Genomic DNA, 18,154 nt, shown 5'->3' with positions numbered 1-18,154 from the left:
AAGACACAATATGTGTATGATAGGTGGGACCAGATATTAATAGTATAGCAAGCAACTATTATATGAATTAGCTATTACATCGGCTATAGATGATTTGGAGCTGGTAGTGAGCTATACTATTAAACTTGCTCTTACGTTAGTAATTAACGGAGGGCTACTGACAAAAATCTAACGACGATGGCATTATTGAGAAAAAACGCTTGTATAATGATATTTTAAGAAAGTTGGATATTTCTTATATTGGAGTGTTTGTCGATGTCATTTTCTTGGAACGGAGGGGTAAGGCACAAATGACAAATCACCAGCAGAAGTCAGAGAACAAAGCGACCAAGGATGCACGGTCTCTCTCACTCCTGAGCCTTCTCAGCTGGCGATTTGGCGAGGTCGATCCTGCTGAGGTACGGTTTGGTCAGCGAGCCGTAGTAGAGGTAGTCGCCGACCTTGAGCCAGCCGGTGGTGAGGGCGAGTCCCGGGTCGCTGTACATCGACACGGGCTCTCCGGCGAGCGTCACGCTCATGGCGCCGGCGTTCTTCAGGTTGTGGGGCACCGCCACGACGAACCTGTCCACCATGTACACCAGCTTCCTCACGAACGGCGACCTCGTCAGCACGTCCCACTGCAGCGTCCTCCCCTGCAGCAATTCGGAGCAATTTCCATGGCGAAGATTACTGCTAAATGCGATGGCGAATTAACAAACAGAGATCGATGTGTCGTCAGATATGGTTACGGCGGAGATGGCGATCCAGTAGCGGCCCTCGCCGTCGTAGCGGATGTTGTCAGGGAAGCCCGGCAGGTCGCCGATGAACTTGTCGACGGTGCCGGCCTTGTCGCCGTTGATGTGGTATCTCGAGCACCTCCTCCTGCAATGGCGTTGTCGTCGTCAGCAATGGCGTTTTTCTGTCACATCGACGTGTCAATGGCGTTTGATCTGCTTACATGACGGTCTCGCAGAAGACGAGGGAGTCCTGGTCCGGCGAGACGGCGACGCCGTTGGCGAAGTAGAGGCCGCGGGCGAGCACGGTGGTCCGCCGCGTCGACGGGTCGAAGCTCATCAGCCGCCCGTGGGGGCGCGCCTCGAGCACGTCCACCATGAACTCCGCGAGGCTGTGCTTGTGCGACGCGTCGGTGAAGTAGATGACGCCGTCGCCGGCGACGTCGACGCCGTCGGTCAGGGCGAACTTGACGCCCTCCGCCTCGTCGGTCAGCAGCTCCACCGCCTTGTCCGGGCTCACCTTCAGTAACCCCTGCGACGAGCATGTCATCTCCCAACTTCCATCCAAAAAATTTAATGCAATATATAGACTTGATTGTTCCATGATACAACGATGTTCTTCCAAGGATTTTGGCTTTTTTTTTCACTGAGATTATCACCAAAGATTGTGCTCTTTTGTCAAAAACCAATCACAGTGGCCGTGTGATGATATCAAGATTTGCTACTAGATCAGATGGCAATAATCTAGCTATAAACATATTTTAAAGAGATAAAAAAGAGAGAGAAGAGTAACGGCCTATTACGTATTACAGCATGGACTCTAATACGTAATGTGTGTATAATAAGTGAGACCAGGTATTAATAGTATAGTAAGCAACTATTATATAAATTGACTATTACATTGGCTATACATGATTTAGAGCTAGTAGTAGGTAGTAGAATATACTATTAAACTTGCTCTTAGCTATGATAGTATCATCAGGACAAGAAGCAAGAAAGCAATAATTTGAGGAAGAAGTGATGGAACAATCCAATGAAAGAGGAAACATGGTTTGGTCTAGTGTACTGACGATGTCGGCGTCGGCGACGACAAGGCCGCCGTCGGCGGTGAGGGCGACGCCGAGGGGGCGGCCGCCGGTGCGCGCCCAGTCCTCGACGTCCCCGGACGAGACGCTCACCCTGCGAACCCACCCGTCGCCGCAGCCGGTGTACAGCCACCCGCCGGCGGCGTCGTAGGCCAGGTCCTCCGGCGCCGGGAGCCGCCCCTCCCCGACGCGCTCGCTCGCCGCCAGCGCGCGGGGCTCGTGCCGCGGCGCCGACACGGGGGCGCCGTACGAGTACTCGGGCGGCATCGGCGCCGGCGAGAACCCCTCGGGGCTGTACAGCGCGACGCCGGCGAGCACCACCAGCGCCGCCTTCACGCCGGCGAGCAGCAACGACAACGACGACGCCATGGCGCGCGGCGCAAGCGCGACGATCGATGCGTGCGCTTGGCTTGTTCGCAGTTATTTCTGCAAGCTGCTGCTCTGACGTCCAGGCACATGAAATCTTTGGCAATGACAAAGTGATCCTATTTGAGGACAAAATCGCATCTATGGCATGTAGTACACCGACGAAGCAGACGTTTTTGGATGAGGCTGTTTTCTTTGCTCCAACCCCGCTCCCTAGTATTTCGTGCACACGTTTTTTAAACTGTTAAATAATAATATGTTTTTAGAAAAAAATTATATACGAAAATTACTTTAAAAATTATATTGATCTTTTTTTATAAAATAGCTAATATTTAATTAATCACATCTTTTTTTATAAAATAGCTAATATTCATTTTACGTGTTAGGAAGTGAGGGTTGGTAACCTCACTCTCGTACACAGATATAGCTTGCCACGAGGCCATTTCTCTGGTATTTTTTAGTACTTTCATCGAAAGTCCCATATTCTAGATGTGTAAAAAGATTGATATATGATTTTTGAACGGTAGACGATGGATGATCAATATCTAGGCAACATATCCTATGCACACAGACACTCACGTGTACACACGTGCACACCAACTAAAAAATGTCACCAAAAAATCTAGAAAAAATCATATACATACTTTCAATTGTATTACACCTAGGGTTAAAATCTTAACGTCAAATTCATTATATTTTAGCCGTAACAAAAAAAAAATCTGACAGTTTTAAGGTTGCAATTTTGTCATAATTTTATCTTTTTTGTTATTCTCTATGTAGAATGAATTTGAAGATGCGACTTTGCACGTAGATGTAATACTATTGAAAGTACATGTATGAATTTTCCTAAATTTTTTTGTGATAATTTTTAGTTGATGTACACGGTGTGTACACGCGAGGTCCTGTGTGCATAGGATACGCTCCCCAATATCTAGGGCTATTTTTTCAATGCTAGATAATATACTCATCGATAGCGATATGCTAACCTAATCTTTTAAAGATACTCATGGAGATAGATAATCTTTAAAAATGTATTCATTGAAATATGTCGTGCGGTTTGTACTACATGTTGCGAGTTCCTCTGTGTTTCTAGAAAAACAGTATTTTAATACAGGGAAGTAACTCCTTAGGGAGTTGATATTTATACACAGAAGTTGGTGTCACATACTGCCGACATTGTACTACTGGACACAGTACACGTACAAGCTACCGGTCTAGAGTCAGCACCCCGTGCGAGTAGAAAAAAAAACATATTGGACGGCGAGAGGTTTACAAAGTCGAGTGGATGTGGATCGATGAATGGCATGCGATGACAATGCCGGCACGGTCCAATTCGGACTGACTGCAACGTGTGCGCACTGGCCACTGGGACGTGTCGCCGCTCACTAGTCACTAGGCAAACGCACCGTTCGACGTCATCAGGATTGAGATTGACTGGCTCCATTCTTCCGCGCCATGGGCTGCAGAAACTGGGCCCAACTAAATACAGACCTAGTTACGCCTTATGGGCTGAACCGACGAGGATGCAGGCCCAACTAAATATGGGCCTGGTTAGGCTTCATGGGCTCAACCGACGAGGATGGAGGCACAACTAAATATGGGCCTGGTTAGCCCTTATGGGCTCAAACCGACGAGGATGCAGGTACACTATCAGACTATATGCCAATTATAAACACATTTCGAAAAGATAAAAAAGAAAAGGAAAAAACAGCGGGCTATATATTTGTATATAACAGGTGGGACCAAGTATGAATTATGTAGTACTCCATCCGTTTCATATTATAAAATTTTCTAACATTATTCATATTCATATAAATATTAATGAATCTAAACACACATATATATATATATGTCTAGATTCATTAACATATATATGAATGTGGATAATGCTAGAAAGTTTTATATAATATGAAACGGAGAAAGTATATATTTATAGGTAATTATTGTATGAATTGGCTACTAAATTGACTATAAATGATTTGAAGCCACTAGTTGACTATACTATTAAACTTGCTCTTATCTCTACTTTCACAACTCACCACATTTGTTTTCCGCGTGCACGCTTTTCAAACTAATAAACGGTGTGTTTTTTTTAAAAAATTTCTATATAAAATTTACTTTAAAAATCATATTAATTTATTTTTCAAATTTATTTTTACTAATACTTAATTAATCATGCGCCAAACGCTGCTTTATTTTGCGTGCCAGGAGCACTCCCAAACACAGCCTTATTCATGTCGGAATACATCATATGCTAGCTAGTTCTTATTGGTAGTAGTAAGTTAATAACTGATCAAATGATCGGGCAATATGATAACAATCCGATCGATCATTCAACTAGGCTGGCTATCGAAGTCGCGCTGGTTGTAGCAGTCGAGGTTGCTGCCGGGGTCTGCGCCGAGCATGTCGCAGTAGCGCTTGTAGTAGCCGATGCGGTCGACGTTGGCGTCGTTCTGGCCGACGTCGCACTCGAAGCGGCCGTTGATGATGTTGGTGATGACGCCGTACCCCGGGACGCGGCCGGCGGCGGTGTCCGCCGCCGACGGCGTCCACCGGCCGAGGATGACGTCGTGGCTCGACGGCTTGTTGTACTGCCCCGTCATCCAGAACCAGATGGCCGTCTTGAAGGAGACCACGGCGTTGGTGGACACCAGGTCGGGTCGCCTACCAGGTCCAGCTCCAGCGCGTTCCTGGCTGCTTGGTAGTTCGATCGCCTGAAAAAAATAACACCATTTTGTCACGTCAGATTTGGGTCTCTGTTTTGTCATGTACGTATTTTACTGCATCTGTCATGTAGTTTATTTTTACCCATTCCACACATATACTAATAAAAAAATCTAACTTTTATCAAATCCCAATGAATTATTCTTCTTTTTATCTACTTTTGATGCATTTATTCTCCACTTTCACAAGCTCTGATACGAAGATTGTGCAAAAATAAACTTTAGTCCCTATCACATCGGATGTTTGGACATTAATTTGAAGTATTAAACATAGACTAATAATAAAACTAATTGCATAAATTAGAGCTAATTCATGAGATGAATTTTTTAGCATAATTAATCCATAATTAGCAAATGTTTACTATAGCATCGCATAGGTTAATCATGGATTAATTAGGCTCAATACATTCGTCTCGCGAATTAATTAGTCCAGGGTTATGGAATGTATTTTGTAATCAGTCTATATTTAATACTTTAAATTAGTGTTCAAATATCTGATATGACAGGGACTAGAAAATTTTAGCCCCATCCAAACAACCCCCCCCCCTAAAGTTTGGGACAAATGGGAGAGAGAGAAAAACAATTTTATTCTAGGACCAAGTGATAACTTAGTAAGATAATAATATTGGAAAAAAATTGACTATGGCTAACTTTCAAATAATTAAATTGCGTAGAAATTACACGATTATATCTGATTAACATATATTCATGAATAGTTCCTCCAACCTAAAAATAAATCGTTTTATAACACGTTTTATTCTAGGACCAAGTGAGAACCTACTAAGATAATGATATTGGGAAAAAAATTGACTATCGCTAACCTTCAAATAATTAAATTTCGATTATATCTGATTAACCTATATTCGTGCATAGTTCCTCCAACCTAAAAATAAATTGTTTTAGAACACGTTCAGTCAACGACGCGATTTAACTTTGACCATAATTAATAACATTTAAGTTATATATTTAAATATTTAAACTCAGAACCTTAATTAAGGTGCTAGTTAAGCCACTGTAACCATTAGGCTACATGCTTTTTTTAATATAACTTACGTGACTTTCATAATTTATGCTATAAGGGTAGTATACTGCTAAGGAAGTGGCAAAATTTAAGAACATATAAGTATTAATTATGAAGAAGCTGTAGCCGACAGATAGGATTGTTGGACCACGAAGAAAAGGATAAGAACTAAAGTAAACTTGTGATGCGAAAGAGAAACCTTATTTGACCAGGTCGAAATTGGTTTATTTTTGTGGCTCCTACTCCAGTACTTTTCAAGATGATGTCTTTCTTTATGTTTTGGATATGAGAGAATTGTTTAATTTACTTCTCTCTATCGGAGCAGTGAAAAAAAAATTTCACGAACACGTAAAAAGATTACACGTCAATATATTAAAAGAAGATAACAGAGTTTGGTTACACAACACAAACGGTCAGAAGGCCGTTGCCAAGAGTAAAAAAAAAAGCAGTGGAAAATTATTTATGTAGTTAATTAGATGATATTTTTTTTATGTTTTGGATATGAGACAGTCGTTTAATTTACTTCTCTCTATTGGAGCAATGGAAAAATTATTTCTGCAATTAATTATAGTTACCCTGTCAATTGAATTGGGCCACGTCCATAGTAGGGTGGAGACGTCGCCTTGTTTATCTCCTCCTTGAAGCAGTAACCCCACTGGAACTGGTCAGAACTACCCCTCGTTCCATCTGAATTAATTTACCACGGTTAATACTCAGATCAAGATGGTAAAAAAATGGCTGTAAGATTAATCTGCACACTGTAATTAATAATGTACCGGTGGTCTCGTGGGAGGTCTGGCCGAAGAAGGCGGCGAGCTCCCGCCGGATGAGCTCGGCGCTGCCGCCGGAGGTGCCGAACGCCGGGAAGGAGTTGGCGGCGGCGATGAAGGCGTCGTACGTGTAGAAGCCCCTCGCCGGGCACAGCGAGTTGTCGCGGTTGGGCAGCATGCTGTTGAACACCGCCTCCGTGATGACCGACCCGACGCCCTGCGCTGCCGCTCCGCTCGCCGCCACGGCGAGCAGCACCGCCACCGCGCAAGCTGCAAGCTGAACAAACCTCCTCGTCGTCGTCGTCGTCGTCGTCATGTCGCCGCTTCACTTGCAGTTGCCAGCTTAGCTAGCTAGCGAGCATTGCAGAGGTATATATAGCTTCTTCGGAGCTTATTAAGCTATGAATCGCCTGAATGTGGTCAAACTACGCATACACTTCGACTCGTCATTTGGCGCGTGAACCGCGCGGCGATGGATCAACCGCACGATCATATCAAATAGTAGATATAATCGGCATAAAACATCTCTCACAAAGTCACCGAGTCAAAGAAAAAGGACGACGGATCGCTGTCGTATGAGTTGTCGTGCACACAAGGTAAAGGTTAATTAACAGGACAGGAAATTGTTTCCATGGCGTTTCGGCGTTTGCTCGTGAGTTTCCATGGAGTATTTTGGACGGCTAGGGGTTCTCAAAGTCGAGTGGATGAATGGCATGCGATGACAATGCCGGCACAGTCCAATTCGGACTGACTGGAACGTGTGCGCACTGGGACTAGTCACTAGGGTGAAAATCCGTTCCAAATAAGGATATGGTAAAAATTTTTAGCTATATGATAAATATGAAAGTGAATACAGATGAGGATATGGTATTGGTAATATTCGACGGATACTATCGAAGGGTGAACTTCTCGAGCGGGGGACCGTGAGACCTCTCCTTTGTTAGTTCGGCGGGGGGCAGCGGATGAAAGTTGAGGAGTCGAAAGGATTGGGAGAAATCAAGGGGGTCGGGCCCTCTCGATGAAGATGAGGCACTAGGGAGTTATCCAAGTTCGGGCCGCTAAGTAACGTAATACCCTATCCCTGTGTATGATGATTTTTCTGAGCTTACAAAGTTTCTGAATCTCTGGTGTACAAGCTAGAACAAAGCCTCCCACCTTTCGATCCCCCTCCTCACTGGACACGGACCTCCTTTTATACTCCGAGGGGTTTCCACATACACTGGGAGTGTCACCTAGTGAAGAGGAAAAATATTCTCTACATTAAATGCGTGCCTCGTGCCTTAACCCGGAAGTCGTCTGCACGTCGGCTGCTGTGCAAGGCCCATCAAATCATGCCGGCTGACGAAGGCCGACACGGGGAGGACCTCCGTCATGATGCGCTCGCTCTGCCTACACCAAATGCGGTTAGGTGAGCGCTGAGGAGCATCCACCAAGCCTCACTTGCATGGCGGCCACGCCGTGACCACCAGGAGGGGTCGGGGGCAGTCCGACCCCTCGGGTTCGAAAGGGGCAGCTGCCACCCATCCACGGCCCGACCTCCTAGGGGGAAGGTGCCACATGGATGCTGAGGGCGGTCTCTCCCCTTTAACCTTGGTACCTCCAGGTGCATATCACCGACAGATACGGATTATCCGCTATTTTAAGTGGATTATCCAATAAACATTTTGGCGGATAATCTAAATTTCACAGCCCATATATGTCACACCCCAATCTGGCACCGCCGTACAACGGCACCTGACAGGAGCGTGTCGTAGGAAAATGGCGTGAACCGCGTCCTACGAAACCACGATCTCAGTACCAGTCCCAGGACATAGCGCTGGTACCCACGGTGACAAATATGAATCATTGCAAATCCTTATAATTAATAGAGGACTTATTTACCTTAACTTAGGTTGCAGCTCAGACAGCCCGAGAATGCAACCGGCGACACGGACGAGGCAAACACCAACAACAGCAGCAGCAGCGGAACCAACCAACGGACTAACACCCAACGCCACAGGCAACGGCAGGGAACTAGGACGAAACCCTAATCTTCACTTCACTTCAACTTCATCTTCGGAGCTGGCAGAACTATATTTTTATAGAGAGCAAGGGTGAGTACTTACGTACTCAGCAAGCCAGGGGAACTTAGGTGGTTAATGCAAGCTTCAAGGGAAGGCTGTTTATTTAGCAATCAGTTTTGTTTTCAAGGTTTTCAACAATCTAAGGGCCCCTTTGAATCATAGGAATGAAAAAACGGAGGAATAGGAAAAACATAGGATTCTGACAGGAATGTAAGTGTAAAACATAGGATTGCAAAACACATGAAAAACATAGGAATGACCGTTTGATTGGACCACAGGAAAAACACAGGAATTTGAGGAGAGATAGAGACTCAAATGATTTCTTCCATGAGGTTCTACCTCTTGTTAAAATTCCTCCAAAACTTCTATGGGAAGAGGCATTACATAGGAATTTCATAGGATTCCATAGGGTTTATTCCTTTGATTCAAAGGGCTTTGTAGGAAAAAATTCCTATAGGAATAAAATCCTCTAAAATTCCTATGAATTTCCTTTGAATCAAAGGGGGCCTAAGTGTGTGCTTTCCACAACCAGAGCGAGACAAAGTCTCAGCTCGGTTGGGGTGAGAAGTAACAAATTTATTTATCAAGATTTGCACAACTCCAAGAGTTTGGCTTCAAATCTAGTTTTCCCAAACCAAACCAATTTTCCAAACTTCCCGATAATAGTGGTCCCCAAACGACCAATCACTTCCAAGGACTCCCGGTCCCACTGTTCCCCGGACAGCTAAATGCTTCCCAAGCATTAGGTTTCCCAAACCTTAACACCTTTTCATAAAACAGGGTAAAACAAAAACTACGCTAAGGAATTACCTCACATCCGTCCATGACCGTGGGCACGGCTGTTCGAACAGTTTAATAACCTCTGCAGAGGGGGTACACTTTACCCACACGACGTTACTAACCTAGGTCACCCAGCCCGTGCAGAACAGCCACGTCTAGCGACTTTGAGGTTTTCACGACAAGGCATTTCCAAAGCCGACACAGGGTTGCCATATGCCAACGAGAGGGGTCCCAGACCAACAACAGGTTAGGTCCCAGACCATACTGTACTAGGAAGCCCGAGGGTTCTCCCCGACACCACCCCGTTGAATCCACATGTCTCTTGGCATCATGGTTCCCCTGATTAGCTAATTACTTAGCCAGAAGCGTCCCATTACACCCATGTGGTCACACTGTTATATGCTCGGATGTAATTCCGAAGGAATCGGTCCTTAAATGCGACCGCACAAGTATTCCACCCAGGAATGGCCTTGTGTCGCGAGTTTCATTTTTAAAACTCATTTTCTTTCACAAGGCACCGACCCAGGCGTCGGGTTTTCCAAAGATTTTGTAAACCAAGTGTTACCCAAGAAGTTACTCAAATTTTAAGTTTAAAGGCGACCGTCGATACTTGTCACGCCTAGAAGTTTCCCCCTTTTTCCTTGCTTTAAATATTTGTTAAATAAATCGTCCGAAGAAATTATCTTAATTAACCTAGAGCTAACTCCATAATTAATAAATGCAATTAATAATCGAAAATAGCGTGGTGGAATTTTTCTTGAGTTCCCCATGCTCCAATGCATTAACAAGATTTTTAGTGGAATTTTCAGAGCCTTGGAAATAATTTTAACCAATTAAAAATCACCAAAGTGCAATATCTAATCCCAGGAAAATCCTTCTCTTTTTCTTTTCTTTTCCTTCCTTTTTCTCTAGATGGGCCATCGGCCCATCTCTCTCCCCGCGCTCGGCACCCCTTTCCTGGGCCGGCCCGCTCCTCCTTTCCCCTCCCCGAAGTCCTCCCTCCCTCCCTTTCTCTTTCGGGCGCCGACAGGTGGGGCCCACCTGTCGGTCGTCCCCTACCTCCGGTCGTTGGAGCCGGAGCTCCAACCGCCCGCACCGCCGCCTTCTCCGCTCCACGTCGCGCCTCCACTCTGCGCCCGCACCTCGCGCCCACGTCGCCGCCCTCTCCCCCGCATCTCCCGCGCGCGCGCGCCCGCAAGTGGTGGGGGATTTGAAATCCCCCAACACCCTCTCTCTCTCCTCCACCTCTCCACGTCGCCGGCCAAATAGGGGCCATCCCCGGCCGTTTCCGCCCCTCCCTCGCCATAAAAACCCTCACTCGAGCTCTCTCTCATTTCCCCCATTCACCGTCCTCTCCCACGCCCTTTACCGCCGTCGCGCCGCGCTCGCCGAGCTCCGCCGCCGCCGCCCATCTCCGGCCGCGTGCCGTCGCCACTAGGGCCGCCGCCGCGCCAAGCCGCCGCCGCCGCTAGCTCCGCCGCCGTGTGGGCCATCTCGGCCACTGCCTCGCGTCGCCGGAACCCCACCGGAACCCCATCTCCCTCGCGAGCCGGTGAGCTATCCATTCCCCTCCGTCTCCGGCCAGCCACTTTGGTCGTCGCGGTCGCCTTCTCCATCCCTAACTCCTCTCCTCCCCTCCTCTAGGTGTCGCCGCCGCTCGTCCGCCCCTCCTCTCGTCGGGTCGTCGTCGCCGCCTTCGTCTTCCGCTCCGGTCGTCGTGTCGCCGGTGAGTCCTCCCTCCCCCTCCTTTCCTCACCTTCCCGCGAGCGCCGGCCACGCCGCTGCTCCGGCCATGCGCCGCCGCCTTTCGGCCGTCGCCGCCGCTTCCCGCACCGCCGGTCACCGCCGTCGGTGGCCGTGCCTCGCCGCCGCCTCGCCTTGGTCGGCCGGTCGGCCTTGAGGCAGAGCCGAGCCCGGCCGGCGCCTCCCTCGCCTCCCCTTTGAGCCACCGCCTGGTGGGGCCCACCTGCCAGGAGCCACCTCCCTCCCTTTGGAGCCGCTGACCCGTGGGGCCCACGTGCCAGCGCCCCCCCCTTCGCTGACGTCAGCCCTGGGCTTTATTGCGCAATAAAATGATTAAGGCTTTTTCTTTATTAGTAAAAACACAGTTTATCTTCTAAAATTCTTAAGTAATTCATCCGAGCTCCGTTTAAGTCCATTCAAGTCTCAGTAAATCAAGAAAAATGCAAAGAATCCATTAAAAATGGTTTTGTTTCCTGTTTCTGTAGTCTTATAGCATGTTTTGCTTGTGTGCTTTGTTTGTCGCGTAGGTTTTGGCCGTTTCGTCGATCCGCGGTTTCTCGAAGACGTTGCTGAGGTCTCATCAGTTCGAGAGCAAGGCAAGTCATGCAATACGTTTGATCATATTGTACCCAATTTACAGATATCCCGCATTTCTATTAAATGTTGCATTCTTTTACAATGTAATGTGGGATGGGTCCTATTCCTCAGCCACATATTGGTTACCTTATGCCATTGATAACTTGGGTATCAAAATGACTAGATGTTGGCTTAGGGAATGCTTAGCCATGCTTAGTTCAACTAGTACACAAATGGGGATCACATTATTACATAGACTTTGTCTATTGGCATAGCTTTAGATTGGTGCCACCGCAAGGGTGTCAGTTAATTAAAATATTCTGAATGGCGGGCTGTGAGTGCATGGTTTTGCTGGTCGCACCCATGGCAGTTAAGGACCGGTTCACGAGAAACCCTGGGAGACTTACCGTGCTTACCACAAGCGGGAGTGGGTAACTGCTTGATCTGAAGTATAGCTCGACCCTTTCCTAGGCACCGGTGGCGAGGGTGGGCGTGATGGAGTTGGGTCGGCCGAGGTGTTCGGTTGTCCAGCTGCCGGATTCACCGCGGCGCAAGAGGGGACTGCCCACTGCCTTTTGAGGGGTGGGGGTGAAACCTTAGCGTGGTGTGGATGGTTAGGGGAAGGTTATGTGGAGGGTCTTGTCACGATTTCCCCCTTTGCAGTATCATGGTGATACTTCGGGGCATGGCGACATGTGTGGAATCGTGTCTTGTGGGTACAGTTGTACACCTCTGGCCAGAGTAAAACTATTCGAATAGCCGTGCCCGCGGTTATGGGCGATCAACCAGATTCACCGTGATTAGTCTCACCCCTAGTTTAGCTTAATGAACTGGTGTAGTTTAGGTGGTTGGTTGGGCCTGTTGCAACGTGGTGTAGCGTTGGACAGTGATTGGTTAATATTGATTAATTACTACAGCTGTTTTACTGCTTTCAACTACTGCTTTGAAATGCCTGCTTTATGCAAAAGAACCCCTAGCTTCCTTTGGTTATATCCTGCATCATACCTCCTCTTCCGGTATGACTTGCTGAGTACAGTGGGTAGTACTCAGTCTTGCTCTCTTTTCCCCCACACCAGAGTTGAAGTTCTTCTCAGTTGGAGCCGTCTCAGAGAGGTTGGTTTCGTTGCTGCCGTCAAGGTTTGCCTGTGGAGTGGAGTCGCCCGCTGCTGAAGTCAAGCTTCCCGGTTTACCTCGCTTTAATCTTTCCCGCTGCATTTGTAATCTTTTATATTTTTGTAAGACGTGGGTCTGTATGTCAACAATTGTCGTTTGTGTACCCTAGCTGGTCCTGGACAGGGATTTAATGCACATTCAGCTTAGAAATTCTGGTTCGAGAATTTCTGGGTGTGACAATACTCGCACAGAGTGCACGAATTATTGAGGCGCAACTAGATGGTTACAAGGGAACATGATATAACAATTAACAATAGAAGGATCAGATGCAACAAGTTAGGTAGGCCCACCGGTTTGCCTTGCAGACGGGGCAAACAGATTAAGTGCAATCCTATCAATGCATAATATTTTGCAAGCAATATAATTAAGTTCAAATATAGGCTCAATATGTTCAAAGGTGGCTTGCCTTGCTCAGGGTCTTCACGAAGCTTCACAAATCTTCGAGAAATCCACTTGAAGAAAAATATCCGATAATCGCAACTAGGCGCAAACAATCAAAAACCTAAGCAAAGACCAAATAAAATGTCCTATTTAGGCTAATTAATAGTGCTATTAGATAGATCACAATTCAATGGAATTACTGGAAGTGGAACGGAGGCAATCGGACGAACGGATCGAGGGATATGAATTTTGGAAGTTTAAATGAATTTTTCTGGACAAGGAGATGATTTGTCGGAATTTTCTGGAATACGAGAAATGGTTTATGGAATTTATAGAAATAATATTCTCAAGAATATTATTGACATCCACTGACATACGGGCTCGAGGGGACGAATTATTGGAATCTCCGGATTAAGAGGATGGGTTTATGGAATTTGGAATATAGGAAACGATTTATTGAATTTCTAGAAAAGAGAAATATGTGTGGAGTATTGGAAAAAGATATTCCCAAGAATATCTTTGACTCATTGACACGTGGGGCCAACAAGAAGGTGAGAGAGAGAGGAGCAATTGGAGGGAGTAATTGTGGACTTTTAGCTCTTGGGTGATGGACACTGGGCTTGGACGAAGAGAGTGTATGTGGACTTTGTTTGTCTTACTTATCAGGCCGAGGAGGAGGGTGGCTACTGGGCCAAGCCCAAGAGCAAGAGAGAGGGGGCGGCTGCTGACTGGGCATCGGCTGACCTGCTCAAGCGGGGCCGACGGCTGAGGTGGCGCCAACGTGGACGTCACGTCGGATGGGGAAGGGAGAGGAGGCCGGGCGGCTCATCGGACGGCTCACGGCGCGTGGCGGGATCCGGCGAACGGCGGCAAGCCGGAGGGGCGGCTAGCACTGGCGGCAGGAGGAGAAGGGGAACTCATTCCACGGCACGGATCAGGAAGACGACGCGCGACAACGGCTGGTGGCGGCAGCCAATCTCGCCGGCACGCCGACGTGGCCGCGCGCGAGAAGAGTGAAGGGCGCGCAGGATCGGGCTTAGCCGAACCGGTATGGGGTTGCGACGCGCACGCGGTGACGCGGGACCCGATGGTCACCGGCGACGCACGCGCGGTGGCGTTATGCGGCGGCTCAAGGGGCGACACGGCGCGGAGGCAAGCCGGGCGACGGCGGTGCTAGGGAATGGTTTGGGGAGGTCCTAGGGAGCTCAAGGACGGTGTTGGCGAGGGTGGTCGACGAGCTGGGGCCCGACGACGGCGCGTGACTGCGCGCGGCGGCGGAAACAGAGCAATGGCGAGGCGCGCGGCACATCGTGCGTCAGGCTATGGCGTGCGGTGGCGGGCGCGGCATAGCGAGCGGTAGGAGGAAAGGATTCGGCGGGGAGCTCACCAACGAGAGGAAACGGCGTCGGCGGATCGGAGGGAGTCGTGGCGAGGTGGTCGCGACGGTAGGACGGCGCGGCACCGAGTGGGCGCGACCGGGGAGGAAGAGAGGAGAGGTGGCGCCCGGAGCTCCTCGTCACGCGCCCACGCACGCACCGGTTCCTCCGGTGCTCGGCGGCGGACGGCGACAACGAGATCGGGTCGAGCGGCAACAGGGCGGCGATGGTTGTTCGGCTGCAATGGCGCGGTGGGGGCGAAAATGAGAGAGATGGAGGGGAGGGGCTCGGCTGTGGTTTTATAGGCGCGGGATGTGGAGCTTCGAGGGGATGGAACCGAGCACGGGCGATCAAGGAGAGGCAGTGGCGGACTCGCGGTCAAGCTGTGACAGAGGCGATCACGGGTGGCAAAGGAGGTGACGGTGGCGCCGGTCGGGGAAAAAGCAAAAAGGGGGAGGGAGAAAGGAGCTCAGCTCCTTGCCGATTTTGGGCGAGCTGAGGGAGGAGAGAGTGCGTGGGAGAGAAAGGTGCTGCCTCCGCGTCTTGGACACATGCGCGCTGCGGCGCAGAGGTGGGGGCGGCGGCAGAGTGGGCGTTGGCGGCTGCGCGGCGCAGGCGGGCCAGGGCGAACGGCGACCGAGGGCGGTCGGCCACCATGGCGGGAGCGCGCGCGGGAACGAGCGAAGGCGGTGGAGGTTTGAGCGATGCCGGTGGGAAATCGACGTTGGCGCGTGAGAGAGAGAAAGCATCAAGAGAGAGAAAGAACGAGAGAGCGAGAGAGCTCTCTCTCGGCTCGGCTCGGCGCGTGCAACGCACGTGCGAGGCTGAGGGAGGAGATGGGCCAAGGAAGGAAGAATCGGCCCAACGACCAAGGGGGAGGCAAATAGACTTTTGCAGAGAGATGATTTGGAAGGGATTTGGATTTGGAATTGAATTTCGAATTTGATTACTTGGACTCAGGGAAACAGGGAGGAGTCAAGGAATGGATTCAAGGTGGACTCGGATATTTGTGGAATCGGGACAAGTATTTGGTGCGGATTCAAAGGAGGCGATTGAATTTCAGGATTTGATTTCGGAAACTTGAATCGGGATTGGAAACTTGAGGTGGAGGATTTTGATGGCGATGAGAGGGAACAACGATGGAGATTGAATTGAGATCCATGGCACGACTTAAACTCTCACTCAAAGAACGAAATTTTTGCGTATAGGATTTTGCCTAATTAGTTTTTAACGTTACGCGAAAAGCGGAGCGTTACAATATAACACTAAATTTGGCCCATTAGGCGTGAGCAGTTTTATCATGTAAAAATCCAGCCCATCCAGGTACAGCCTATATCCATTGATCTAAAACATGTATCCTCCTAATTCCAAATATATATGCTGAGTACTCCTAAGCCCCTAACTAAAACATGTTGTATGTATTGTTAAATTTCAGCTTTGTTTTCACAAAGCCACAGTTGGTTAATGGCTCATATTGGTTGGATTTTAATTAATTGTCCATCACTCATCAAGACACCTAAAATGGCACCAAGCAAAAGAGCTAGATCCATTGCTGCTGTTGAAAATAATATGGATGAATAAATGTTGTATATCGATTGCATATACATGTCATATCCAATTAATTTTTATTCGTTTCCGAGCCGAGTTCTCACCAGCTCCGCACCATTTCCGATATCCCAAACAATTCGCTCCACATCTGTATCCGTATGTTATCTGCACCGGCTCTAAATCTGCTTAAAAAATATAGTATAAAATATGATATGACTACTATCCATCCGAATACGATCCGTTTTTACCACTAATAGTCACTAGGCAAACGCACCGTTCGACGTCATCAGGATTAACTGGGATGCAGAAACTGCGCCCAACTAAATACGGGCCTGGTTAGGCCTTATGGGCTCAACCAACGAGGATGCAGGCCCAAGTAAACATGGGCTGAGCCCAACCCGAGAAATGCCTAGACGCAACACGGCCTCTCCTCTTAAAATACTACACGTCAAAGTCGACGCCGACGTGGGGAGAGGCTTTATACGCACCGTCCGATCAAATCTGCCGGCACCATGGAACGGTTGGATCGGTAGTCGTCCGTCGTCACGTCATCAAGTGTTTGTTCTCTAAGAGCATCTCCAACAGCTACCTAAAAAACATTCTCCAACAGCCTCTTCAACTCACCGGTCAAGCTATTTGGCTGGCCAAACCATCCTCCTCATTGGCTATATTTGGCCACTCTATTTGGCTAGCCAATGGTGGACCCCACATAGCCAATCTCCTCCACCCCCTCCCTCTCTCTCTCGCATTCGTCTCTTTCCCACCCAATTTCGACGGCGAGCTCGAGCACAACGCGAGGAGGCACGGGGAGGAGCACTGCTACGATGCGGCGACGACGACGCCTGCCACGATGACGGCGCTCGCCGCGACAATGGCGCCCGTAGCCCTAAAGGATGGTGGACAACGACGAGACTACCATCCGTGCGCGCATCCTCTCCTATGCGAGTGGCGGCGGCGTACTGCAGCCAGCGGAGGCGGTGCTGCAGCCGCCGTCCTACACCTGCCGCTTCCGCCGGCCTACACCTGCCGCTTCCGCCACCGCCTCCGCTCACGGCAGCCCGCAGCCTCAACTCGCCATAGCCGCCGCCTCCGCTTGCCTCAGTCGCCGGCCTCCGCTCGCCACCACCCACCGCCTCCGCTCGCCGCAGCCCGCCAGCTTTGCGTTGCCTCATCTCACTACAGTCCGCCGCCGCTCACTGCAGCTCGTTGCTTCGCACGCCCGCGGCCTGCCGTCCGCCGTCGCCGCATCGAAGGAGAGGGTGTGGGGAGGAGGCTGTAGTCCAGGAGGAGGAAGGGAGATGTGAGTGGGGAAAATGGGGTGGAAGAGGAGGAAGAAGGGTAGTAGAGTGTTTGGTTTAGTCACACATTGGTAATTGATGATGGGGGAGCACGACTTAAAAGGTGGAGGCGGTCTTCACCTATCAGATTAGTCTTTTGGTTGTGTAGGCCCAGGACCTAAAATTGTGGCTTCGGTTGGGCCTATGGTGAAGCAGATCCAATGTGACCTGGGTGGCCCACGGTTGGTGGACCGGGTTGCGCACTCTAACAAGTGGTATCAGAGCTCAAGGTTTGGAATTCAGAACAATTTCCATGGGTCACATGGTGGGGAGGCCAGGTAACAAGTCTTCGGGGTCACATGGGTTGCATCGGTAATTGATAGTGGGGGAACACGACTTAAAACTCACCAATCAGACTAGTCTTTTGGGTTGTGTAGGCCCAGGACCTAAAGTTTTGGCTCCGGTTGGGCCTGTGGTGAAGCAGGCCCAATGTGACCTGGGTGGCCCACGATTGTTGGGCCGAGCTGCGCACTCTAACACAGAGAGGGTAGATAGAGAA

At 49.1% G+C, this 18,154-nt stretch overlaps 1 protein-coding gene and 1 pseudogene across 1 annotated transcript; both read right to left on the bottom strand.

The window, feature by feature from the left end:
* Positions 1-17: 17 nt before the first annotated feature.
* Positions 18-2,364, bottom strand: LOC4349269 (protein STRICTOSIDINE SYNTHASE-LIKE 5). Its single transcript, XM_015757236.3, has 4 exons — positions 1,784-2,364; positions 938-1,245; positions 729-861; positions 18-632 (listed from the first exon to the last, which is right to left on the bottom strand). The coding sequence occupies exons 1-4, from the start codon at positions 2,165-2,167 to the stop codon at positions 348-350; spliced, it is 1,110 nt and encodes a 369-aa protein (XP_015612722.1). The 5' UTR covers positions 2,168-2,364; the 3' UTR covers positions 18-347.
* A 1,969-nt stretch (positions 2,365-4,333) lies between these two features.
* On the bottom strand, positions 4,334-7,092 carry LOC4349268 (chitinase 8-like; annotated as a pseudogene).
* Between the last annotated feature and the right edge of the window lie 11,062 nt (positions 7,093-18,154).

Source organism: Oryza sativa, chromosome 10 (assembly GCF_034140825.1).
Source record: "Oryza sativa Japonica Group chromosome 10, ASM3414082v1".
NCBI lineage: Eukaryota > Viridiplantae > Streptophyta > Magnoliopsida > Poales > Poaceae > Oryza > Oryza sativa.
This window is presented reverse-complemented; position numbering and strand designations above follow the sequence as displayed.

What these genes read in the sequence shown, in the direction of transcription:
- LOC4349269 (XM_015757236.3), bottom strand. Translation starts at nt 2,167, where the DNA reads ATGGCGTCGTCGTTGTCGTTGCTGCTCGCCGGCGTGAAGGCGGCGCTG. An exon ending in TCGTCGCCGACGCCGACATC is followed by an intron (nt 1,246 to 1,783) that starts GTCAGTACACTA and finishes TGCTCGTCGCAG; the next exon opens with GGGTTACTGAAGGTGAGCCC. An exon ending in GTCTTCTGCGAGACCGTCAT is followed by an intron (nt 862 to 937) that starts GTAAGCAGATCA and finishes ACGCCATTGCAG; the next exon opens with GAGGAGGTGCTCGAGATACC.